The 26,816-nt window shown below is 48.5% G+C and overlaps 1 protein-coding gene across 2 annotated transcripts in view; it reads right to left on the reverse strand.

The window, feature by feature from the left end:
* LOC120404256 (alpha-2-macroglobulin-like) overlaps positions 1–26,816 on the reverse strand; it is a 58,055-nt gene that overhangs the window by 26,668 nt on the left and 4,571 nt on the right. For both annotated transcript variants that reach the window (XM_039536423.1, XM_039536432.1), the window contains exons 2-21: positions 25,617–25,800; positions 24,416–24,572; positions 24,068–24,120; positions 19,502–19,522; positions 17,366–17,534; positions 15,273–15,357; positions 13,859–13,982; positions 12,356–12,470; positions 12,066–12,175; positions 11,441–11,602; positions 10,834–11,061; positions 10,398–10,461; positions 9,636–9,778; positions 8,995–9,144; positions 8,355–8,525; positions 7,408–7,519; positions 5,731–5,866; positions 4,856–5,084; positions 2,829–2,955; positions 2,089–2,210 (exon numbers count right to left, since the gene is read on the reverse strand). In XM_039536423.1, the coding sequence (XP_039392357.1) occupies positions 2,089–2,210; positions 2,829–2,955; positions 4,856–5,084; positions 5,731–5,866; positions 7,408–7,519; positions 8,355–8,525; positions 8,995–9,144; positions 9,636–9,778; positions 10,398–10,461; positions 10,834–11,061; positions 11,441–11,602; positions 12,066–12,175; positions 12,356–12,470; positions 13,859–13,982; positions 15,273–15,357; positions 17,366–17,534; positions 19,502–19,522; positions 24,068–24,120; positions 24,416–24,572; positions 25,617–25,800 (2,662 nt within the window). The remainder of the gene's footprint in view (positions 1–2,088; positions 2,211–2,828; positions 2,956–4,855; positions 5,085–5,730; positions 5,867–7,407; positions 7,520–8,354; positions 8,526–8,994; positions 9,145–9,635; positions 9,779–10,397; positions 10,462–10,833; positions 11,062–11,440; positions 11,603–12,065; positions 12,176–12,355; positions 12,471–13,858; positions 13,983–15,272; positions 15,358–17,365; positions 17,535–19,501; positions 19,523–24,067; positions 24,121–24,415; positions 24,573–25,616; positions 25,801–26,816) is intronic.

Raw genomic sequence — 26,816 nt, forward strand, 5'->3', positions numbered from 1 at the left:
TTCCAGCTTTACACCATGTGCTGGTGCTGATAATACACTGTGATGCTAATGAAGTGATGTAGGGGCTCGATCCTGCCAGGTGTTTAACTTTAAGCCTGTTTGAGGTCAATGGGACAATGCATGTGCCTGAACTGAAGCAAGCTTTGCTGGGTCAGGCCCAAAGCGCTCAGTGCCCTGAAATGACATATTGTAATGACTGCAGGGCCACCTAGAAATTCACCACTACGCACTGTGGCCAATTAGTCCTGTAGGGCTACAGTAGGGCTAGAACTCAGCTCCTCCTGTGCCAAAAGCCCAGACCCCCATCATGGCTTGAGCTAAAGAAGAAGCCCTGTTATTTATTGAAATGACCAGAACAATTCTGACTAAAACTCAGGAACTAAACGTTGTGAAAAAAGAGGGTTTAGTCAAATCAATTTTTGTTTTTGGAACACACCCCTCCTCCGCAAATTTTTATGCTGAGAATAGTCGGTTTCCCCCCTTTTTATAACTGTTTTCCAACATTTGCCAGGTGGAAACCAGTAGCCAAGCGTGAAAAGGGGCTTTCCCTCACTTTCTCACACTTTTAAAAAAACTTTCCCTCTCTTTCTTCAGTTGGACAAAGTAAAATGTTTTAAAAAGTGTGTGTGTATGGCAGAGGGGAGGGGGGAGAATCTAAAAGTTGACCCCCCCCCAATAAAAACATTTGAGGTTAATATGAACATTTTTTGTTTTGTTTCAAAATGTCTTTTCAAAAATTAATCTCAGTGACAAATCTGCTGTTGAGTTTAATTTTGAACATTTCATAGGAAATCCGAATGCAGTGATCAAAGATGTTTTAAAGATTCTTTCTTCTGGTGAAAAATTCACTGGGGAAAAAATCCTGTTTTCCAACCAGCTCTAACTCTTTGCTAGCCTAGCACACACAGATGATCATTTCTGATTCCATCAGGTAGAGGGCAGTGGTGCACTAGTCAGTACTTTAAAATAACAGGGCAAGACCAGTACACCCCCTACATCGCATAAAGTTGCCATTAGGCTCCTATTATTTTAAACCCAATTTTCACCTCCTTCATAATTCTGAGAAAAATAATCTCTGTGTTTCCAGAACTGTCAGATCAGCCCAAGATGAAGTTGGACATTTCCACTTATGTGATGGAAGCAAAGTGAATATTCTTCAGCTGAAGAGGTTTAGAAATAATTTATTTTTAATTTTTTTGTGAAAAGTTTCACAGTTCTTTGGGCCCCTATATGTTGAAAAAGGAGCCAAGTTATAATTCAAATTTCACTTGGCACATAGGAGATCTTACAAGCAAAAGCCAAAATACATTTACAGTAACATGACAGAATCATAGAAATGTAGGGCTAGAAGGGACCTTGAGAAGCCAGCTAATCCATCCCGCTCAGAACATGGCAGAGCCAAGTACACCTAGACTATCCTGGACAGGTGTTTGTCCAAACTGTTCTTAAACCTGCAATCGTGGGGAATCTGCAGCCTTCCCAGGTAACCTGGGCCAGTGTTTACCTACCTTTACAGTTAGAAAGTTATTCCTGGTATCACACCTAAATCTCTCTTGCTGCAATCTAAGCCAATTACTTCTTGTTTTACCCTTGGTGGACGTGGAGAACAACTGATCACCATTCCCTTTATAGCACATATTTGAAGACTGTTATCTTGTTCTCCCCTCAGCCATCTCATCTCTAGACTAAACATGCACAATTTTTTCAACCTTTCCTCATACGTCAGGTATTCTAAACCTCTTATCATTTTTGTTGCTCTTCTTTGGACTCTCCTTTGGTTTCTGTCCCAAAAGACATGGCTGTGACAAACTTATCACCTTTGCTTATTATTTCAATCACATGGTGTAACAAGATACCAGTATTCTTCTGTAAGAAGTTATGCAGTATTACAGCTTATACTGGCTAATATAGTAACTTATCGCTGCTTCCCTTTACAGCATTAGAGAACGTGTTATTGCTGAGATCATATTAAGTCATTATGGCTTCCCTATAAAACCAAGAAGACCTGCAGCATTATATCAGTTGTCACTACGCAGCAGTAAGTTATCATGGCTTCTCTATACCACAGGGACTAAACAGCCCACCTACCTCCACTAACAGCTGTTTGATCACCGTGTCCTTCCGCCCTTTGTCCGGGGTCTCCACTACCTCGTTCCCACAGGGCAGATCTGTCTTCAGGGCTTCAGCGCTCACTGAGAAATTCACATTACCTGAAACAAAGAAGGATAAGTGTTCTGCCAGGCACTGCAGCTACAGGGGTGCCAGTGTCATTTGCATGGTGTTCTGCTTTGATTATATGGAAACCTCTCTAAAGAGGGCAAAACGCAAGTCACATATAGGTTAGCACTTTAGCACAGCTCTGCAGCAGCCTTAGTTCCAACCCCTCGGCTCCAATGGCTACATCGAATAGGGCTGGGCAAGATGGAGAGGAGGAGAGTGCAGGGGCAGGTCTTCAATTCTGCTGCCCAGACCCCTGCGTGGTGTCAGAGCCATCATCTTCCTTTTCCAGAAATTTCAGACCCAACCAGCCTGTCAGTCCAGGTATTTATATGGCCCCCATCACAGTAGCCAGATGGGGAAACTGAGGCACAGGGACACTGACTTGCCCAAGAGCTGGACACTGAGTCCAGATCTCCTGAGTCCAGTCCAGTGCCTCAGCCACAAGGCCAGCCTTCCTCCTTTCACAGCAGATCAGTCCCTTCCAGAGAGGATGGAGCCATCCAGTATCTGATCCAGAAATTTTGGAGCCACTTGGTCCCTCACACAGAGGTTTTGGAGTCATCCATTGGTCCCTGATCCTGAGATTCTGGAGTGGCCAGGTCCCTTACCCAGAGATTTTGGGGTTACAGCCCAAGACACTGTTTTCCGTCCGTTCACACAGAGACAATAAGATTCTTCTTCCTTCTCCACAGGGGTAGCCCAGAAGTCATCAGATGAAGCCAGTGAGATGTTGACCTGTCAATTGTACAGAGAGGTGCCATCAGGCAGGGAGAGAGAGCGGTTCAAAAGGTTCGGGGGTAAATGGAGATGAGACAATGCAGGGGAGGAGAGGGGGCAGGGATTTTGGGGGCCACAGGGATTTGGTGGGGCAGGGATTGAGGTGGGGAAACCTGAGAGGTACTGTGGTTTGGGGAGGTGCGGGAGACTGAGGAGGGGCCGAGAGTTGGGTGCATGGCTCTGAAGAAACACATGATTGCAGGGCCTGAGGGACTCGGGACCAGTTGTGGGAATAAAGACAAAGTGGTGACCCCAAATTTACCACCTTGGTGTGAGTCTGAGAGCCCTCTGGTGTCCTGTTAGGGGAGGAGGTGAAGTGCTGGCTGTGGGGAGTGGAGGGCTATCTGGGAGTAGCTGAGAGAGAACAGAATTGGGGACCATCAGTGAGTGTAGTGAAGGGAAGGAAAGGGATGGGGAAGCAGATGAGAGGGCCTTGGGGGCCCTTAACACTGTAAAGCTTGTTCCCGCTGCACTTTATCTAGAATGAAACCCATTTAAATAAAAGCTGAGAGAAAAGTCACCATAACTTTGCAGGGACCCCCTTCCTGAGTCCCCTCCAGTCCCTTGTGCTGGAGCAGGAATATACTGCAGGCTAGTGGGGCTAAAGAATCAGTGCTGTTTCCATAGATGCAACAGGCCAGCGAGTTTCCCAGTGGCTGTAGTGCAACTGAGAGTGATGTGCGGCATGAGGCCAAAGGCCAAGCACATGTGTCCATTCCAGGAAGCCTGGAGTCTCCACTAGAGCAGTGGTTCCCAAATTGTGGTTCGTGAACCCCTGGGGGTTCATGAAATGTTACAGGGGGTTCTCAGGAAAAAAATCCCTAATGGCGGAGAGAGCTGTCCCTAGAGACCTCGGGCAGCACGGGGCCAGGAGCCCGAAGCTCCTGTACTGCCAAGAGCTAAGCAGATCAAAGCAAACATCTCTATCACACTGAGGAGATTTAAACTTTAAGACTCCTTATAAGAAATGGAAAGGGAGGTGGATATTTTTTGCTGTTTTTAAAATTAAATAGGCAGCTAGTATTGTTCTTCATAATAATTTTAAAAACAAGTTTAAGCTTTGTTGTAATGTGCGTTGTTTGCCTGGACTGCTCAAGACCTGAATGTTTCTGTAAGAGAAACAATTTGAGTTGGCTTCTTAAATACCTTCATGCTGTTTCACATCTGATACTCCTTGATGAAACATAGGAGCCTTGTCTTATAATAGCCTTATTCAAAGTAACACAAGCTACGAAAGTGAGATCTTGGAAGGGTGTTGCCATTTTCATAATGTCATAATACTGTAATGATTAATAATAAATAGTGTGTAATAAGCATGTCATAAAAACAAATTTCATATTTCCAAGATCACTGCTTTTATCATTTAAATTCAGATAAAGGAGGAAATCCCTGGAAATATTCACTTTTAGGAGGGTGTTCATGAGACTTGATATTTTAGTGAAAAGGGTTCACAGGTTGTTAAAGTTTGGGAACTACTGCACTAGAGTAAGGGGTGATGCACAGTGTTTGGTCACCCCAGATACCTTGCTTGCCATGGGGTCATGAGATAGGCACAGGAGGTCGAAGACCAGGTGCCTTCAGTCACACAGGAAGTTGGTCTCAGGTATATCTGCAGCTCGCAAACCTTTGTCAGCCAAACAGATTCTTTCTTTCCTAATGCCCACTCTGTACCCATATGGTAACACACACCTAGGAGCCAATCAGATTCCTCCTTTCCATCACCCATTTCTTTCCACTGTAATAAGACACTTTCCTAGGGGCCAATCAGCTGCCTCCCCTGGATGGGAAGCCAAGTTGCAACTGGCCCATGTGGTCTCCTCCCTGGCCCCTGCTGAGCAAAGCTGTGAGTGTCTCTTACCCTGATGCAACGTGTCAGGTAGTTGAAGACAGTGGCCTTTAGTGTGAAGGCCTCGCCGCGCACCACGGAGTAGGGCAGGGTGAGCTCCACGAAGAAGGGCTGGAAGGCTCTGAGGGACACGGTCGGGGACAGGCCAAAGCCAGTGTCACTTGAAGTGCAGAACGCGTTGGCTTTCCATTCTGTGATGGTGTCGGGGATGGTCACGGCCAAATCAGCACTTCCGACAGACCTAGTGACAAAACAAGAACAAGGAGATGGGGGGAGCTTTCCTAGCTTTGGGGAAAACAACTGTGTCCTTCACAGCATCCTGAATTAACACCCCCCCCCTTTTGTAACTGCAGGGTCCCTTAGGAGCACTGGGGGTGTACATGCTGATTGGCTATTTTAGGCTCACCACAGAGCATTCCTCCCATCCCATCCTACATCCAGCTCCGCAGAAGAATCATCCAAGTAAGAAGACTGGGGATGGGGTTCCATGGTGAACAATAGAAAATCCCTCAGATGCACAGCTATAGAAAAGTATGAAATGCATAGCTAATAGCAACTTCTGCACCAGAGCTGGGACCAAAAAGAAATTACATCTCCCTCTGACACACACACACTTAACAGGGGACTGTTCATTGTGATCCACACAATTAATTGTCTCCCAGTTACTGTGAGGAGGAGGAGTGGATGTGGTGTATTAGTAGAACTAGTTACTTCCTGCCTTTCCTCTACCTGCCTATCCATCCCTCATGCTTGTCTCTCTCTAGGCTATCTACAAAAGGTACTGTCACAGAAGGATATAAGCACATCTCATGGGTATCTGAGCAACTTCTTCTGAGTGTCTGTGTAACCAAGGTTAACCACACTCACATCCCACAATCATCACTTACTTCACTGGAACTAAGTCCCAAATCCACGTCTCAGGGAAATACTTCCGGACGGTCTCCACTGGGCCATGATCAATGATGTGATACAAATTATCGAAGTAATTGAACTGGGGTGAATACATCATTCCAGCTGGAGGCACTTTTTTAGACATTAGGGGTGCAGGGTGTGGCAAAGGGAGAGAGGATATAATATGTTAGACATTATTCTAAACCATGGCACTTTGTTTCCAGTTAGTGATAGGCCTGATCCTAAACCCAAGATCTAATAACCCTTCCTCACAAACTTCAGCCATGTTCAGACCCAAACTTAGACCTGTCCCTGCTTGCAATCAGTCATTCTCTTCCGCATGCCACTCCCAGAGTCATCATCTTTTTAGAACCTTTTTAAAAGCCATTGAAAAAAACATCTCTATTACTCTATTGTGATCTCAAACTGTTTGCTTTCTAAAGACTTCTGCACTCCTTACAGGGGTGGGATGGATGGATGGACATATTTATTCCTCCACCTCCAATCCCAGAGTGCATGGGAAGCCCAGAAGTAATGACTGTGTTGAAGCAACCCCTAGAGCCCTGCCTATATCCACTTCAATATGGAATTAGCCTGTGGAACTCACTGCCCCAAGACATTATAGATGCAGTAGCTGAGTCAGGTTCACAGGGGAAAAAATTGTGTTTGTATATGACTAAGAGTAGCAGCAACACTAGTGACACCAGCCAGGATTCACATGATTAGGGATATCAGTCATCGTATGTCAGGATACAAGTTGATATGCCGTAGGCCAGGAAGAAATTTGCCCCATAGTACTGCACAGTGAGGCGTATTACCAAGGTTTTCCACCTTACTATAAAGCAGCCACCATTGGTCACTGTCTGAAGAGGGATCCTGCACTAAAAAGACGACAGTGCTGATCCAATATGGTCAGGAGGCAGGAGACTGCCATATATAGACTAGTAGTCTGATGTTCTATAGTAGGAATGGGGACATTGGATTAGAAGGTCAGTAATCTGATCTGGTTACTCTTCATTTCCACTAGTGTAATTGAGAGCATAATTAACACTAATATTTAGCCATCCAATCTCAGAGCTCTTCACAAAACTAAGTATAATTAGTTCCCTTTTATAGATAGGAATATTAAGGCACAAAGAAGTGAAATGATTCATCCAAGTTCAAGTTGATGGGAGACCTGAGAATGGAGTACAGATTTCCTGATTCCCAATTCTAAACTCTCCCCCTGGGTTCACACTCCCTCCCCATTGAACCTGGCTCTCTTTCTGCTTAGCTTTTTCTCTAGCACTTGCTGGAAGGTGAAAACCTGGAAGTGGAAATTGTCCTGTCCCAGGCTGAGAGAGCTGCAACCAAAATCAGCAAGATTTTGCAGCCATTTTGTGCCAGTGCAGCAAATCCACATTAGGGGGTGCAAGGTGCCACTGCATCAGTGTAGTTACAACAGTGCATATTTCCTTAGCTGGTGGAAGGTTAGCAAGCAGGTGGAGCAAGCAGGTGGAAATGGACCAGATTCCTATTTCAGGACTGACGTTAGTGAATTTCAGCCAGCACAGCTGAGAACAGAGTCTGGTCCAATTGGTCTAGTTTCCATGCAGAGGAGAGGGTGAAAGGGAGGGGAGCAGGAAATGCACCTAACGGGGGTATAAGCGGGGTAAAACAAAGCAGTCTCTTACCACCAATACCAGCCGCCACAGGTACATATCGTCCAGATACTCTGTACATTCTCTCCATGCAGAGTCTGGGTTTATGGACCTTGGTGCTGGTGAAGACTTTTAAACCCATCTCCTGTAAAAAGATAATCCAGACAGCCATGTGGTAAAGTAAACCATACGTCGGGAGATAAACGTGCCGTCTGGACTGGATCGGGATGTGACGGACTTATCACAGAGCAGGGATGGGTCATTGCAAGAGCAGATACTAAGGCCTGAGAAGTTAATGCCAGTGTGGCTGGCGGGAAGCCAAGGACGAGGTCTATGTCAGTGAAAGGCGACGGACCAGCAGCTGGAGTGTGTCCTCAGAGCAGGTTCAGAGGCATGAGCAGTGCAAGTTTCTGCCATGCACTCAGCCCCTGCCGGCTTGCCCTGCCCTGGAGGGAGTTCAGGCTCTCTGGCCCAGTCCATCCCCTGCCTCTCTGCTGAGACACCTAACAGTCCTTGTCAGGTGTTTGGGTGATTTGGGAGCGAGTCCCACTGGGAACAAACTTGAGATCCCGCAGGACACCAAACCCTCACCAGCTGGGGCTGGGTAATTACCCTGGGTGCTGGCTCAGAGCAACACTCCGCACATGTGTGCATGTGTGTGCGTGTGCTACATAGACAGGACAGAGAGCGTGTGGGACAGGATCTCTTTGACAAAATGGCTGCAGAGGCTGAGCTGCCCATTTCTGGGCTCTATTTCTTTGCCCCAGCTGTTAGGACGTCTCCTTGTCATCTTTAAATTAATGATGGGGAATGAGGCATTCAGTTCCCAAACCTACGGTGTTCCCATCTGGGGTTTTCTGGCCCTACTTTAGTTATTACTTTGAATGTGCTGGCTAACAAGCATCCAGCTCAGACAGCATCCAGTGAGGAAATCTGAACTAACAGTGATTTCACACTCTAAAGGGAGACGTGGCGCTCACCTTGAGAACATTGTAGGCGTCCCCTTCACCGTCAGGAGAAATGGGTCCATAGATGAATCCATTAAAAATGATGTTGTCGAGTTTCACACAAGGGTTATTGTCTTCTTCCTCCAAATGGTGCTCCCGGTAATTATAACCCCTGATCTCCTTCACGGGGAGCAAATCATACACCTGTGGGTATGACAGATCTCGATGTCAGTAACCACAGGCCCAATATTAATAAACCAGCGTGTGCCATCCTAGTGATCACAACTTTAAACTAACACACCCATATGTGCAATCCCAGTGACCCTACAATAACAAACCCTACAGTAACAGGCTGACTCCAGGGCTCAGCACTGACTTTTGAATAATAACCCAGTATGTGCTGACCAGTGCTCACCAGTGGCCCTCCAGTAATAAATCAGTATGTGTGGTTGTGTCCTCGCAAGGGGCCCCAGAACTATAAACCACTGGGTGCAGCAATAGTTTTCATGAGGGCCCTACATAGATCAAGCAGTGGGCGCAGTCCCTGTGCTGATGAGGGACCCTACAATAACAGACAGACTGCTCTGCCCTAGCTCACACGAGTGATTCTCGGCACTTTCCAGACAAGACCAGCTCTTGTGTCTGCTGATCACCGGGCCAGGCTGGCACTTACAGAGCTGGGAGAGAGCTCAGCTTCAGGCTTCATGAGGAGGACGCTCTTGTCCACAGCACGGACGGCGCACAGGGAGCCTGGGGAGGCTCCAACCCGGAGGTGAGTCTTGGAGGCGGGGAGGCCCTCGGCCGGTGAGAAATTCAAGTCGACCTGCAACCCCAGGAAAGGAGTTAGAGGAGCTACTTCTCCAGATACCTTCACACACTGCCCTGCAGCCCAGCCCAGTCCTGGAACCGCCTCATTCAGCTCTGCCAATGCCCCTCAGCCCTGCCCTGCAGCCCCCTGCCATCCCAGTGCTGGGCTCCCCACACAGCTCTGCCAATGCCCCTCAGTCCTGCCCTGCAGCCCCCTGCCATCCCAGTGCTGGGCTCCCCACACAGCTCTGCCAATGCCAATTCAAACATGACCAGCAGTGCCCCCATACGCCAGTTCTGCTTCCACTCTCCATAATTCTGCCTATGCAAATTACTCCTGATGCGCATTCATCTTTCATATTCAATTGCTGATGCATGGTCAGTGCCCGACGGGCTCATGGAGCCACTAAACATTTCCTGAGTCTTCCTTGAAATTTGCCGTTCCAGGTTCCACAGGTGGGCCATTGTCCATGGGGTGAATGCAAGTTATAGAAACAGGATGCTCACCTTATTGGCAAAGCAGTTTTCAATCTTGAAATCTTTGGAATTGGCGATAACTTCCCCGCTGGGTAAAGTGGTGTATACGAGTACCCGGGCCAAGGGGGCGATATCAGGATCCACGTGGAGCCTCAGCTCAAATACCTGGATAACTGGCAAACACAGAGAGGGGGTGACTAAGCTTTAGAGTATCAGCTCCAGGGCCACACATTTCCCTAGGCTCCCTTATTATGGCTGCAATATCAGCCACCCTGAAAAATTCGCTATCCAAGGGTAAGAGTGTTATATCAAAGGGAGAGAGAGACCACGACTAGTGAGAAAAGAAGGAAAGAGAGAAAGCGAAGAGGAGAGAAGGGTGCTGTTCTCGGCACCTCCTTCAGACACAGCACTCAGCCTCCCAGGACAGACAGAGAAAGGGGTGGGGAGAGCTCACAATCAGAAAGGGCTGAAATTTTTCAGATTTTTGTTGTTGTTGAAAAACGCAGACTCACATCAACCAAAACATTTCACAGATTTGTGTGAAATTCACCAAATGGTTTCTGTCAGAAAAAAAACAGCAACAAAGCAGATGGTTTTGTTTTGACATTTCCTAAATGAAAGGTTCTGTTTTTCCATTCAAAACAACTCCTCATTTACAATTTCCCTTCAATTCTATTTAAAAAAGATTAAAGCAGCTCAAAAGTGAAATGGTTCAGTCGCCCCCAAACAATTGTTTTTTGAGGTTTCTGGTTCGGCCAGCGAACCGGGAAATCAGTTATTCACACAACTCACGTTCTCCATCCCCCACGGGATGCACCTCGGTGCCTGCCCTCACGATGCCTCCCTTGGCCATCACCTGCCAGGAAGAAGAAACCCTCCTGTTACAGGGGTCCTGGTGGGAGGTGGGGGATGCTTATGGGGGAATAGAGGGGGTGGGGGGTGTCTATACCGATGCCTTCCTGTGGGGAAGGAACAGAAAATCCCACAGAGCCAAACAGAGTCCCAGACCCAGACTGGAGTTTACTGGGACCTCGACCAAGTCAGAAATTCTCTTTCCCTGCAGAAACCATCCACTGGCTGGCCAGTTCTGCATTTCCTTCACTGGCTTTTGTCAAGGTCAAGTGAACCTGGCCTAGGGGCAGTTTGGTGGCCTGGGACATATATGGGTGTCTGGCCTCCAATGCTGTGTCATGTGTACAGAGGTAGAGGTCACTAGGTCTGGGCTTACCACATAGTAAAAGACGATTTCCTTCTGCTCCCCCAAGGCCTCTGGCTTCAGGATGTAGTGCACCCGGACCATCTCATTGGAGCCGCAGCTTAAAGTGTGAGACACAGGCTCGATTTTGAGAAAGCTCTTACTCAGGGAGTAAAAGCGTGTTGCTGTGTGAAAGGCATTACCATACTCAGGGGTGACCCAGTATGTGTCGTAACAGTTCAGTTCAGATTTATGGTTTGCCTGAGAAAGAAGAATGTTTTTACATCAGATCAAAAAGTGAGTAACAAGTCTACTAGCATTTCAGAAGGAAAAAGTGGGTAATTCTAAAAACATTTTCTTGGTAGATTTTTCAGTGCACAGTGCATTGATCTCTATTTTCCATGCTCGTGTGGAGAGAGAGAGAACCAGAGGGAGAATGACAGAGTGTGTGCAAGACTCAGAGAGCAAGGGGCAGACAGAGAGAGAGCAAGACAGAGAGGAGGAGACTGAAATTCCCAGCCAGCAAACTCTTTGTTTTATCTCCCGATGGGTGGAGAGATCGATAAACCCACGGACATCTCTCCTGAAGCTCAGCCTGTGACATCTCAGATCCCCTAGCTCCCTGGATTCAGCCACTCACATTGATTTGAATGGAGGTGTCTGTGAAGTTGACAGTGTCTATGGAAAACCAGACTCGGCCCTCTTCATTCGTTGTGTAGTTAGCTTCATATTTGTTTCCCCCTATGGAAATCCGGATTGTTTCATTGGCGATTGGAGCATCGGTCCCATCCACCAGCTTCACCTAAAGGAACAAATCCAATCTCCGTTGCTTATACGAGGCAGGGAAAGGAGTCCCCACAGTCCTAATGACCCTTTGCCCATGTTATTCCCCTGAGGCAGTTCCAGAGGGTGTTTCTTACAGAGCCGACCAAGGGCCAGGTTTGTATGAACGTGCTGGGTGAGTCTGAACCACCTGAGGAGGTGGCACGTTCTCACAGTGTGTGTGATTGGGAACATGGGAAGGATTGTGCCGGCTCACACCAATGGACCTTCTCCTCTGTATCCTGTCTCTGACAGCACCAGGGGGTCAGAGGAAGGTGCTGCAATTCCCACCAATGGCAAGGATACCGCAGCATGTGTAGAGGCAGAGGGAGATGGCTCCTGTGATCCTCCCACGTTTTCCCTTTTCCATTTGCAAGTTCTCATTCTCCACAAACAGGCACACTCATGTCAGGCAATTTCCTGGGCTCTCAGAGGTTCCCTACCTGCCCAGAAAAAGGGATCCCTGGTATGTAATGAGAGTCCACCTGCTCGAAGCTGATTTTGCTCATGATGCCTGTGATCTCACTGAAGCCTGTCCCAGTTAACTCCACCCCTGCAAGAAAACACAGCAAAGAGGGGCTTGAACTAATGCATTGACCTGCAGCACTTCCAGATGCTCCAATCTTGCCCCCCACGTTGTCCAGCTCTGCCAGTGACCTTCAGTGCTGGCTTGCAACACCCACTGCTATTGCAGTGCAGTCCCACAGCTCCACCAGGGCAGCATGATGCATACCTGTACCCTCTTCCGTGAGCTTGCCTTGCACCTCAATTTTCATCTCATAAGCCTTTCGCTTGAGCTGGAATATTTTAGTCTTCACCACATTGGAGACACAGCCTCGAACGTCCGCCTGAGCCAGAGACCAAAGAGGAAATTACCATGGAAATCCCTGTACAATTCAGGTCTGTGTGCAACAGGAACAGATGCCTCAGCACCTGAGACATTTGCCTTGCTTGATTTGCCTTAATCCCATCCTCTTACTCGCTTGATCCAACCTGACTCCCTCTTTTCCCTTCTTCCTCAACAAATTAATCCAGGCATCTCTGGTCCCCAGTGACGTATCCAACATGCTGCTCTCTGTGATGGATTTCATCACCTGTTCTCCAGGTTACACACCTGGTTCCCTCACTGTTCAGATCAGATTCCCCTAGATCTGCAACTTCCCATCAGTGTAATAAATCCAATTGCGTCTTTTATCCATCCTTGGAATCCTCTCTCTTTCTCCAGGCACATTCTCCCTCTTCCTCCTTCTCTCTTTCCTTCTCTCTCTTTCTTCTCCTCCAACTATCTCTGTCTAACCTACTTCTATTTTCTCTCTTACTTTCTTCTCCTTCATATTCTCCCTCTCTCTCTTTATTGCTCTACCCCATTCTCTCTACCTCCTTGCCCTGTCTCTCTTTCTTCTTCCTCCTGAGTTCTCTCTCTCTTCCAGATCCTACAGTTCCCTCTTGCTTTCTCCTCTGCTCTGCCAAGCTCCCCTCCCCATCTCAATCCCATTCACTGATGCAAAAACCTCTCAGGGTCTTCTCTTTCCCAGCTAGGGAAGAAATGCACATTTGGGGGTGAATCTTGATCTGACTGATGTAAAAGGGAGTTTTGCCATTGATTTCAATGGGGCCAGGATTTCACCCGAGGGGTTTTTCTTCATAATTTATATCCCCCAGCCCTGGCCTCACCTCCTTCTAACCAATACCTCCCTCCTGTGAGACAGAGCCCAACCCAAAACACAGAATCCCCGCTGAGGTCTAACAATCCCCTCTGACAGACACAGATCACCCTTGAAGGGTATGCTTGTGTTCATTTTGGATAAAATGTGGTTTGCAGGGTGCTTATGCATAGGGAAGCAGGCTGTGGCTCACCAGCCTAGGAACATTCTAGAGAAGGCCGGGGGGGAGCTCAGCATGTGGACTGGAGAACTATGAGCATGTGATAAACAACCCCATATATGGAAAGGTTAAATCTGATTGGTTAGAGGTTTGTGTTATGTAACTTTTTATGTAAGTGCTATAAAATAACAAGGGGAGGGGCTCCTAGCTGGAGGGACTCTGCCTGATTTTTGGTACCAGGGGCTCTCCCTTTGTGCACATTGAATAAAGCCTTGTTAAATCACATCTAATTGAATCGCATCAAATCAAAGTCCCTTGATTCTGCCCAGCATCTTACTCATTGGGAACCACAAAATCCCAACACCCTCCTCAAGACGTCACCTCCTGCCTATGGGATGGGCCTTGGACTCACCTGTCTGGTGAATTCCTCACACACAGCCTCGGCCTCTCTTCCATAGCAGTGTGACCTGGACTGGGAGAATCTCCGGCACACACGGACATTGAACAGGCCAGGGACAGGGGTCCCATAGGTGTATCTGTAACCAGAGAGGAGTTAAAGAGACACAAGGTGCTTAGACGGGGAGACAGAATCAGACAGAAGAGGCCTTTTGGGGCCCATTATACCATTGCCTCTGAGGACTCTGTTTCTGGTTTCCTAATGTCTATTCTCTGGAGCTTGGTCTAGTCCTGTTTCTCAGTGACTCAAGTGACAGGGCTCCAAACATTTGCCAAGGGAGATTATTCCATGACCCAGCAGGCCTGCCCCCATTAGGAAATGTTGCCTGATATTCCGGCTCTTCTGCTCCTTAATCAGTTGAGTTTCCCTTCTCCCAGCTCCCTCCCATTTGGCCAAACCTTTCTGGTACGGACAAGCCCAGACCTGTAGACAATATTCCAGGTGCAGTCTCCTCAGAGCTGTGGGGCCCGGAGCTGAACATTGTCTTCCAGGTAGGGTCGCACTAACCAGGGGCGGCTCCAGGCACCAGCACGCCAAGCGTGTGCCTGGGGCGGCAAGCCGGGGGGGGCGCGGTTTGCCGGTCGCACAATGGCGGCAGGCAGGTTGCCTTCAGTGGCATGCCTGCGGAGGGTCCGCTGGTCCCGTGGCTTCGGCGAACCTGCCGCAGGCGGACCGCCGAATCCGCGGGACCGGGGTCCTCCTGTAGGCAAGCCCCCGAAGACAGCCTGCCTGCCATGCTTGAGGTGGCAAATACCTAGAGCCGCCCCGGCACTAACGCTGTATAGAGAGGGATTATCATCTTCTGTCACTGCTACACAACACCTCTGGAGCACTGTTTTCAGCTCCGGGCACCTCTTACCCAAAGGCCATTGACAAATTGGAGGGAGTTCAGAGAAGAGCAAGAAATATGAGCAGGGAGCTGGAGGGATGGATTTATGTGGAGGGAAGGAAGAGTTAAATCTGGAGAGTCTGGTTATGGGATGTCTAAGAAGGGGCATAATTTCTGCCTACAAGTGTCTGAAGGAGGCATCACGAAGAGGTGCCGGGATTATTTAAGGAGGCACTTGGGGGTCTGATTAGGAAGGATGGAATGATGTTAAGAAAGGGGAAATTTGGGTTGAATAACGGAGAAAAACATTCTGAGAGGGAGCTGTACGGGGCCGAGGCATCGTTTCCTGGGACAGGGTGAGGAGCCCCATTTCTTGGGATGTTTAAAGCTTGGGCTGGGTGCAGACTAGAAAGTAGGAACAATCCTGCCCAGGGCCCCTGGGGATGGAGAGAAAGTGACCCCAGGGGCCTTCTCTATCTCTGGTTTCTGGAGTAGCAGCGGGAAGGCAACAGTGGACGAGCACAAAGAACAGTGACTCACAGACCACAGACAGCCACTTTCAGCTCCTCATCCTGGATGGTGATTTTCTTGGGCAGCTTCACCGACACCTCGTACTTGGGCAGCACTGAGTGGGAGAGACGGGCCAGAGTTGAGCAGAGTGGTGGGAACACATACATCACTGTCGCTTCCCCATTGAGTGACAGACACAGCCTCTCCCCCTCTCACCCCCAACGCATGGTGCCAGATCCTCAGCTTGCTATAAATCACCACAGCTCCATGGCCGTCAGTGCAGCTGTGCCAGCTTACACCAGCTAAGGATCTGGCCAGAGACTGTGGAACTGAAGAGAAAGACACCGTAACCCCTGCTCCTCTCCCCTTTGCTCCTCTTGCCCAACCCCGACCTCCGGGCTGTCGTTGCTTTATAGGCTCTATTCCAACCTATGCTACGCAAGTGATACCTAGTGAGGGCCCGACTCCCCAGTGCACCATCGTCACTCACCAGATGTAAAGGGCCACATTCACTGTGTGCTCTGGCTCCTGTGCTGCTCCAGGGAAGCAAAGCAGCCATAAGCCTGGTTACTTTGCATCCCTGGAGTGGTACAAAGCAGACAGACGGCACCAGTGAATCTGGCGCCGAAAGTTCAGCAATTTTAAACTTATCCCTGCATGAAAAGAGTCGGATAAAAGCTGTTTCATAACATGGTAAAAGCAAATATTGTTTCCTGCTGGCTGAGCTCACAGACTGCATTCGCCTCCTGGCTGGGCACTAGAATGTCAAGTTTCAGCCCCAAAGTGAATTTTCTCAGAAGTTCTGAACTAACGGAATGAGGGGGTTATAATGGGAGAGAGACACTGGCGGGGTGGGAAGGGTGCGGGGCAAGAGTGGAGAGCAAACTCAATAAGAGCTGCTGTAGCTATAAGGCTCAGGCAAAAACCAGCATGGCTGGGAGTGGCACACACAGAGGCATCCCAAGCAAGGAGGTGACAGTCTATCCAGAGCCAGGTCACACTGGAGCACTGGAACCAGTGAGATCGGCCCAGCTGCAGCACAGGCTGGTCACTGTGCCCCACTGCCATGCTAACAGGTGTTTGGAGCTCTGCGGGTTTGCCCTACAAGAGCACTGCTTTAAAGCCCTTCAGTTGCGACACCCTGTGGTACCCATCCCGCAGTTCCCAGCACAGACCCCAGAAGCAGTGGATTCTGGGAAGTTTCAGAGTGCCCTGTCGGACAGCAGCAAGAGGACTAGTGGAGCCACTGTTACTAACCCGTTCAGAATGAGCTGGTTCTTAGGCTTGCTGAGAGCAAGCTCTTGGAATGCTTGTAAGTGGCTGGAGCACTTCTGTGGGACAGTTCACAAGTGGTCAGGATGGGGGCTGGAGTGGTACATTTCCCTAGACTAGACAGAGCTGTAATTTCTCTCCCCTTGGGTGATTAGTGGCAACCGCTATAATTAAAGTTCTTTGAGAATCTACCACCCCTGCTGGCCTCATTTTCCTTTCCTCATGAACCTTCTGAACGTTTGTCCTTTGGGGCTGAAGTTTTCCAGGTTTGGTCTTCAGCCAAAGTGTCTTTATTTATTTATTTTGAATGTTTGAAGATGTTCTGGGTGCCAGGGGCCGCAAGGACAAAGGTGTGAAGACCAGAGTGGGAAAAGGGGAGAAAGGAGAGGTGAGTTAAGCCAGTTTCTTTGGCAGAGCACAGGGGGAACAAACTGTGCCACTGAAATGCAGCATTCACATAGTTTGTTCTGCATCCGTACCATATACTGCACACAACTGGTAGGAAAGACCCTACTCAAAAATAAAGCTGCATTGTACTGAGGCTGGAATCACAGCCCAAATCCAGTAGGCCCAAGGGATAGGCCTTTGTATTCACTCCCAGGCTTACAGTGAACAGTGACCCTGACAGTTCAAGTGCTTAGGAGAAAGCTACACACCACTGGATGGGGGCTTGGATCCTGATCCCTTAAAGCATTCAGGCGTTTTCCTGGCCCATTCCTCAGATCACTTTTCACTCAGCTACACCCCAGACAATCCTGAACTGGATTTTTGTGCCTGGAAAGGATGAATCCCAGACTGTTGCTCCTGCTTCCAACACCCCCAGCCCCAGCACGAGTGGGACCCTTCCTTACCATATTCCTCCACAGTAAAGGGGTGTTCGAGATTGGTCCCCGACTCCTTCTGCACCACCACGTTGTAGGTGCCTTGGATGGGCTCGGAGGTGAGGGGGAAGGAGAGCTGGGTGAGGCCCACATTTAACTCCACCTCTTGCCACTGGTACACGCGGTTCTTCTTCGGGTCCTAGAGGTGAGGAGAGCACAAGGTCACATGACAGGATGACTCTTAACCTTTCGTTTACAGGCAGGGTGTCTACACAGCACGAAGCTGGAGAGCAGGTCAGTTGCAGTCCAATGTTCGGCAGAGATATAGGATATATACGATCATCTCCCTCTCCTATAGATGAGGTTAGGGCATCTGGCAGCCAGCTCTGTACTTTCCCAGTAGTCTGTAAGGATTAACCAGTCAAGTCCTGTGCAATCAGCATGTGATTAAACAGCCAGATACCAGCACTGAATCTATTCCATTGTCTGCCCACCTGATCAACATCCCACATCCACATGGAGTGGGCAAGGAGGATGAGAGAGAGACAGGCTAAAAGACCAATGCACAGATGGCAGGATACGATGAGTTTCTATGCCTGGGAGCTTGAATGTTATATTTGCAGTTTGAGAACTGGCAACTGCTCTGGCTGAGGATTGAAATACTCAAGTTACCTCTGGGGCTGAGAAAACCCTCCCCATGCAGGTATGTGGAAGGCAATGGGCTATGGAAATACTCATCTGGTCTTAAATATGTTGTTTGAGTTGCTACTCCTCTTCAGGCAGCCAGTGTATCTTTGACCAGTCTAGCTTATCCCTGTATGGGAAGGGGAATGAGCTGTGCCAGTATAAGGCACCTCTATGCTGGTATAAACGGGCCCACACTAGTGGCTGCACCTGTATAACTACTTTGCTATAAAATTGCACCCCTGACTGACACAGTTAAACTGGAATGAAATCTGTGTGCGGACCAGGGCTCACTTTCACAAAAGACCCTTTTCAGGCTCCTTTAAACAACCTAAAGAAGCAGAAAAGGCCACAGGCCCATTTCCCCCCTTTCCAGGTCATGTTCCAATGTTGCGCTGCAGCTGGGAACTGAAATCTCTAGGGTGATCCAATGCTGAGATGCCAGAGACGCAGCCCCGAGGGTGAGTGGCGTGCATGCAGGACTCTATTTCCTGTTCATACAGGCTTACCCTTACTTCCTTGGGGTATGGCTACACTTGCTAGTTGCAGCGCTGGTGGAGGCTTTCCAGTGCTGCACATTAGTAAGTGGCCACACCTGCAGGGCACTTCCAGCACTGCAACTCCCTGGCTGCAGCGCTGGCCGTACACCTCACTCAGCATGGGGAATAAGGATTGCAGCGCTGGTGCTGCAGCGCTGGTCATCGAGTGTGGCCACACATCAGCGCTGTTATTGGCCTCCAGGGTATAAGGGTGTATCCCAGAATGCTTTTAACTAAATTACTCCCTTTGTTTTGTTATGCAGCCTCTCTTTGTTTTGTTGTGAACCTCCGGAGCTCCGTTGCTACCGGAGCTGCTTATCAGCTCCTGTTTGCTGTGATCAATCTGTGAACAATCAAATGAGATCCTCCTCCCTGCGTGATTCACAGGGGTTGAGTGTTTGCTTTGCTTGAGAGAAACGGGGGGAGGGGGCAGAGGGGGGAAAGAGAGTATGTTGGATGCAGGCTGTTTGCAGTTAACAGTAAGGGGGTGGGAAAAATTTCTGATTTTGCACAGTGTCAGTTCCAAAAATCCACTCTCTCTTCCCCCCGCCCCCGTCCCTGTCACACTGCCCCACACACCCCTCTTTTGAAAAGCACGTTGTTGCCACTTGAATGCTGGGATAGTGCCCATAATTCATCACTCCCAACAGCGCTGCAAATGCTGCAAATGTGGCCACACTGCAGTGCTGGTAGCTGTGAGTGTGGTCACACACCAGCGCTGGCCCTGCACAGCTGGACGACCAGCGCTGCAACTACCAGCGCTGCAGATTTGTAAGTGTAGCCATACCCTTGCTCTGAGCCCCCTAGTGACTACACTACCCATTCACAATGAACACCACACTACACCCTCCCTCTGCTGTGGAGCACAAGAGTCTGCCCATCCCCGAAGCAGCCTTAGCTTTCAGCTAGCGGTTGTGAGAGTAAAAATCAATGGGCCACTTACCTTGATGTAGACCAATGGAAACTGTGGGAAAAACGGGAGAAGCAGAGTTAGAAATACAGGTCAGACGTGCACTGAGCTCATTTACCCTGTTCAGGGGACTTCTGCATCTCTCCTCTGCATTTCCCTCTGCCCCTTGCTCTCTGTTACTCAATGAGAAACTCCAGCTGAGCCTTCTAATGTTTTAGAGCCTGAACTGGTCAGTTTAACACAGCTGTGAAATTAAACACTTTGTTTCGCATTTAGAGGATTCAAGGTAAAAATTTCAAAACCACCCAAGTGACTTAGGAGCTGTCAAGGCTGATTCCCCACTCTGGCACTTTGAGTGCAGAAGGTGGGGGCCCGCAAGGATTCTAAAAATTAATACTGGCCACTCCAGGTTTCTATTAAACTACCATGGTTATAACTTCTCTCTGACCTTGGATGGGTAGATGCTGCCACTGCCCAAGTGCAAAAAAACCCTTTGAACCCAGGAAGGCGCACTTGGGAATTCCTCCCTGTGAAGTACCCTCAAGCCCTTTCACCCCCCTGCTGGGGAAAAGCTGAAAAAGAAAACAAAGGAAATCAGCTAATTAAATAATATATGCACAAACCTCTTAGGATACAAAAACCCAATCCTGTTCTTAAAAAAGGTAAATTTTATTTAAAAATGAAAAGAAAGAAAATATATCTGGAACATACGCTATTGCTAGATTTTAAAAAGAGCAAATTAATAATTAAGCATCAAGAATGGTTTTCTTAAGGTCCAGCTTAAAGGTTACAAGTAAAACAAAAGCACCTGGGGTTAGAACACAAGCCATAAAGAAATAATAATTGCATCTTCCTAGACATTCCCTGATCTACCTACATATCTGGGGTTTCAGATAAGTAGTTTGGAGATATGATTTGATGATTTTTCATACCTGGTTTAAAGCTTTTACAGCATTGCTGCTCTGTGTCTCCTCTCTCCAGAGAACAACAGACAGACAAAGAGAAAGTTTTTTCCCAATTTTAAAAAGTTCTAGCCTTCCCATTGGCTCTTTTGGCCAGATGTCCACTCCCTTCCTTTTACTGATTTTTTTTTAACCCTTTACACGTAAAGCAAGTAGAGAAAAGCTACTAACAGGGATTTGGTAGCTAACTGGTTGGCTGGGTGTCCATAAAAGGAAGCTCCCCCACCCTTCATTTATCACAGGAGCCTTTTTCCAAAGTGATTTAGGTACTTTAGGTCACATCCACAAAGGGACTTGGGTATCTAACTCCCACTGATTTCAATGGGAGTCAGGCACCTACGTACCTTTGCAGTTCTGTGGCTTAGGAGCCAAAGAGCCACTGATACTTGGGGGCAGATTTGTAAAGGTGTTTAGGTGCCTAACAATACAGACAGACACCGAGTGGAGTTTCCAAGTGCTGAGGTACCTAGTTCCCCATTGCAGCCAATGGGAGTTAGTCTCCTAACCTGCCTATGTGCTTTTTAAAATCCCACTAGGCACCTACCTGCAGCTTTAGGCATCTAAATCCCTTAGGCAATCTGGCCCAAGGTGCCCAAGTCACTTCTGAAAATGGGACTTAGGTTTCTAAGTCACTGAGGCACTTTAGAAATGTGCCCCTGAGCGTGTAGCCATTTGGAAAGTTGCTGGTTTCCAGGGCTTTCAGGTGGCAACTCAATTCTCTGTGTCCTGCTCTGCAGCATCAGGTGGGGCCTGTTGCTGAGATGTCTCCTCAGGGACCCCTGCTCCTGCAAACTCGCAGTGAGGTTATGGAGGGGGGTCAGCTAGATCACAGTGTACGATGTGCAGGAAGGTGGGACAGAGCCAGGTACAGGGGTCTTGAGGCCCAGTCACATGGCTTCCCACAAGACAGAAGTGATCTCCTCAGGGCCTGACTCACTGCTAGCCCACCGTGGTGCTGTCACTCACACCAGTGCAAAGTGGGGCACACAGCAACCAGCCTCATTTGGCAACGTTTCATGCTCACTTTGCTCTGGTGTTAATGCTGCTGCAAGGTGCACAGCACTGGGGAATCAGGAACTTAGGATGTTCCTAAAGCCACCACTGAAGTCTCTGATTTTCAGTCTTATCAAATGGAGAAGCCCAGTGCTTAATCTGTGCCAGGGCTGAGCCATGGCACTTCTGGGCTTGGCAGTAAATAGCCCCAGCACCTCTGGGCTTGCTGCATCACTTATGAAAGTAAAAAAAATTGCTTGAGCCCCAAAACCTCTTTCATTACAAATTAAGCAGTGGAGAAGCCAGTTATTCCAGTCTTACTCTGCATGTTGAAACCAACGGTTTCTCCTTTGATAGTTATTCTTTGCAATTCTATTCAAAGCACTAACTTCTCTGGTAGTGTTTTAAGTTTCCTTGTGATCAGATGAAGTGATCAGAATCTTCCTGTTACACTAGAGTGCTTTAGCCTCTGGAGATTCATCTGCCCTGCTGCTCATTCCCTCTGCCCCAAAGTCCTGTTTCCTGTATGCAGAGAGCCCGTAAGGATGCCACAAACAGAGGATTATGATTTTTAAGATGTAACAGAAGATAGAGGGAGGTTCTTAGCTCCACCAGCTGTGAGCAATTTATCATGTAGGACAGAATTATAGAATCACAGAAATATAAGGCAGGAGGGGACCTCCAGAGATCATCTAGTCCATTCCCTGTGCTGAGGCAGGACCAAGTTGTTTGTCCAACCTGTTCTTACAAACCTCCAATGATGGGGATTCCACAACCTCCCTTGGTAACCTGTTCCAGTGCTTAACTATCCTTAGAGTTAGAAAGGTTTTCCTACTTTATAACCTAAATCTCCCCTGTTGCCAACTAAATCAATTCCTTCTTGGACATGGAGAACAACCAGTCAGTCTCCTTTATAACGATGTTTTAAATATCTGATTATTATTGTCAGGTCCCCCCTCAGCCTTCTCTTCTCTAGACTAAACAGGCCCAATTCTGTCAACCTTTCCTTACAGATCAGGTTTTTGAAACTTCTTCTCATTTTTTGCTCTCCTCTGGACTTTTTCCAATTAACTTACTCCTGGCAACATGATCCTAATAGGACAATTTCCATTCCCTGCTCCAGGGGAAATATGAACATCCTCCCCAAGATCTCTGCCAAGACAATCTCAGAATCAGCTTAGCCCCACTGGACAAATTTTGCTCCCAGTAACGGGTGCTAGTCTAAGGCATTACTAATGCACTCATCAGTTTAGGATCTCACATCAACTCCAGTGCCCACGAAGTCAGTGGAGATGTTCCGGATCGAGAGTGGTACAATGAGATAAGAATGTGGCCCAGAATCTCAGAGCAAAGATCATCTCATCTAAACATTTCTTTAACTCTGCTTCCTCTTGGGGTATTTCCTCACATGCCAGCCTATTGATCAGATCTAATGGCAGAGGCAGGAAGCAGACAGGAGGCAACCCCATAGTCTCCTCTGTAGCTGAACTGCTGGTGGAGACGATCCCATTTGGAAGCCAGGATTATTGGCTATTTTAGTAGCTGTCCATAAAGCCACTTCAGAGGGATTTAGTCTCTGAACAGTGACTCTGGAAAAACATTGTGGGGTTCCACATTATAGCAAATTTGTGACCATCTCTGATGTCATGACTGTCACTCTACCATACACCATGGCCTTTTGAAACTCATGGCAACAGCAGAAGGCACAGAACTCTGACCCATCTGCCCAGGCCTCAACCGTGGAATCCAAAATAGAATCTATGTTAGCTCTCTGCAGCATAAGGCCTATGGCTAAGGCTACGATTTCGGCATAGAAGTTTTTAGTAAATTTCACAGCAGTGGTGTGTGTAGGGGGGGAAACGGTAAGTTATGGCAAGGTCACCAAATAATGTAGTTTGCACTACATCAACATGCACAAGAGTATATTGAGGATGCTGAAAGAGGAGGCCCGGGGAGGTGAGGGGGGCACCCTGGGGTGCTGTGCTAACCCTGCAGCGGCAGTTCCTGTCCTGCAGCACCGAGCCTTACTCCCCATTTTGGGCATTGGGACCTGGTGCATGGGAATGCAGCCCCACTCAGGTTTGGCCCGTCCACCCCTCTACAGATGGAGAAGGAGGGTCAGATGGGCCAAGCCAGAGTGGGGCTGCATTCCCATGTGCCAGATCTCAAGACCACTTGTTTTGGAGGCTAAACAAATGAGTTTTTACAGCTATGTGCAAGATTTCATGGATTTTATTGAAATTCACAATTTCTGTGACCATTCTGACTTCTGCAACAAAGTAGTAAACATATGATACACAATTGTGCATTTCAGATTCCAACCAGTAGAGGGCAGTGGTGCATTTATACACTAGCCAGATTTGTAATATAGTATAATAATTCATATTGTGCTATAAAGGGACATATTGTGTCCTATGTACACTCTGTCAATGAAGTAGAATGGAGTGTAAATCATGGCAGAAACTGATCCCCATGTAGAAGATGTGGGGAGTCAGATGGGATCATTTGATTTACAGAGTTGCTTTTACAGCTCTAGACGGATGTTAATAGAAATAAGTTCCCCGGGAATCACCAAGGACTTTAAAGGGGTCATCATCAGCGCTCACCAAGTCAGCCATGGAAACTGATCAGCTATCAGACCTACCTTCTCATTCAGAGGACGGAAGTCTTCGTCCAGAGAGACGATCCGAAACAGAACTGCAAAGGGCATGATTGAGAGAGGAAGAGATTTTCACTGTTACACCTGCAGCCACTCACCCAGGGACCATCGGTCATTGAGGCAGCTGCTGTGTGCATGCCTGGCCCTGATGCAATGACCCATGGCAGGGTTGGATGCATGCACCACACTCCCTCAGCTTTGTGACTAGCGAGGAGGAGGTGGGAAGGCAGGGTTACTGCCAGCTGTACTAACTTGGTGACAAGTTGTGGGGTCTCTGCGGAGGCAGGGAGGATTTCCTGCTCTGTAAATAATTCCCCACCTGATTCCCTGTACCTGTTTGTCCTGGTTTGTAGATGGGTTTGTCCGTCTGGACAAAGACCAGGCTCTCTGAGTTCTTGACCAGCACCGATTTCCGGCTCCTGAACTCCAGCGTCGGCCCCTTCACCAGCACTGTGAGAAACGCTGATGATGAGCTGCTGGACTTTGGGACCTGGAGAACAGCAAAAGAGCCACTTGCCTTAGAGACTCTCCCCTCTGCACTGAGCCTTTGGAGGCTGGAGTTGTATATGGAACCAAAATAAAAAGGTCACCACGTACCTACCAGAATCAGGGACTGTGGGGTCTGAGGCTCTGCCAGTCTGACCTCACCCTGGTTTTGCAGGACTCTTCTCCTCCATCCCCACTAATGTCTCCTCTATGCTGCCAGAATCTTTACAGTGATGGGGCCTCCACCACCTCCTCCAGAGGAGACTCTGCCTGCTCCCCCATCCGTCCCCTCCCTACCAGGAGACTTTGACTTCTCCACCTCAGTAGCTTGTATCTTAAGAATGTCCCCCAATGTCTTAGTCTCAGATTTTCCTTCTGTCCATCACCCCTTGTGTTGCCTCTTGCCAAGACTGGGGGTCATTTCCCTTCCCTTGTTATGCTCCTTCCTCAAAAGCATTGATGGACTGTGATCGTGTTCCCCCAGCTGTGGATCCCAGTGATGGATGAAAATGGGAAGTACATTTAATTACTTCTGTGCTGGGTCCATTTTCTTCTGCTGTCCCTCCAGCCAGCCTTGAGAGCTGCAGGGAGAAATCCTAAACTGGCCCCCGGGAGAGGCACAAGATGAGCTCATTGATGTGGATGGTCTAGAGGAAGTTCTCTAACCTCCTCCTTCCATGGTTTTCTTTCTGGCCTCACTCAGAGGCTTGTGGAACCCCCTGAGAAATGGGAGACTAGTCCTCAGCCATAAGTCAGCACTGACTCAGAAAGAAAACCACCCAACAAATGCAGCCACACCACAGCCTGTAGCACAGCCTCTCCCAGCATCATGCTGGTCACTGAGCTCAGTACCCACTGAAGATCACTCCTAACGAGTCACCCACAGCACTGCCAGCCAGGGACCCTGGTTTTACTTGAGTGTCTCCTAGCTAGCTAAGCCTGTCTCTGTTTGTGATTTCTGATAGTATCAGGCCTTGCAGGGGTTGGTCCCAGGCTGTCACTATCTTACAGACTCAGGTAATAAACCCTGTGGGGGTCAGAGACTCACCGTGAACGGGACGCACTTGAACACGTCCTTCTGCGACACCACGTCTGCGATCAGGCTCCTGTTCTCCCCTGCATATTCCAGCATGGCGCTCAGCGTCACAGACTCATTCAGGTGGGTCAGCTGGATACAGACCTTCTCTGTTACGTTGGTGTGGATCAGAAAGGGCACTAGCACCATGTACTGCCTGGGAAGGGGAAGGGCACAGGTCAGAGGGGCAGGGATGGGGAATGGAGAAGGTACTGATGAAAGGATATGGGCTAGTGTGACAGCCAAATTCCCGACCATCCATCCACACTGTAATTTGTACATACAGGATGGTGAATTTCATTTTGCTTTTGTAACATACCAGCCGGTCTGCTCGGTCAGCCAGGAACCTAGGACACCACCTGGAGCGAAGGAGCTAGTTCTGTGCTAACAGCGATTGCTGTCCAAGGGCTGTTTGTTCAGGCTCCCAGCAGGGAGTGGGGATGGCTTGAAAAGTTCCAGGCTGTTAATTGAGGTTTGTGTATCCCACAGCCCCTGGCTGTATTATCTGAACAGCGGGGAGGGAGCTCAGATGAAATGCTTGTTCTACCTCCATGGAGACTGGCAGGCAGTTACACAGGAGTGTGGATCAGGGCTTTAATCCAATCGCCTCTCTAGCTGTCTGTCAATCTAGGTGTGTCACCTGCTGCCCTCAGTAATGGAGAGATACAAATGTAGGGGTGGCTGCGTGTGCACTGACATCTGAATGTAGGGAATGGCCATTGTGCTAAAGGGGCAGCGTGGCCTAGTGTACAGGGCTTTGGCCGGAGAACTCATTGCTATTCCTGAGTGTGTCAGTAACATGCTGTGTGCTACTGGGCTTCACAGCTCTGTGCCTCTGTTTCCCCATTTCTGATATGGGGATCCTGAAGATGCTGCTTACACCCCCACTCCCTCTTCATGTGCCTGGAGAACTTTGGATGAGAAGTGCTCGCTTACAGGTTCAAATGTTAATGAGGACTTTACTCAGCTTGGCTCACGCCTCACCAGCAATGACAACAGAACGATTTGGGCTACAGAATAGGGTTGCCAACTTTCTATTTGGCAGAAAAGCTAACACCCTTGCCATGCCCCCTACCCCGCTCTTTCTCCGAGGCTCTGCCCCTTCCACGCCCTTCTCTGAGGCCCTGCCCCTGCCCACACCATCCCCCCTTCTTCCATCGCTTTCTCTCCCCC

Source organism: Mauremys reevesii, linkage group 1 (genome assembly GCF_016161935.1).
Source record: "Mauremys reevesii isolate NIE-2019 linkage group 1, ASM1616193v1, whole genome shotgun sequence".
NCBI classification, from domain to species: domain Eukaryota; kingdom Metazoa; phylum Chordata; order Testudines; family Geoemydidae; genus Mauremys; species Mauremys reevesii.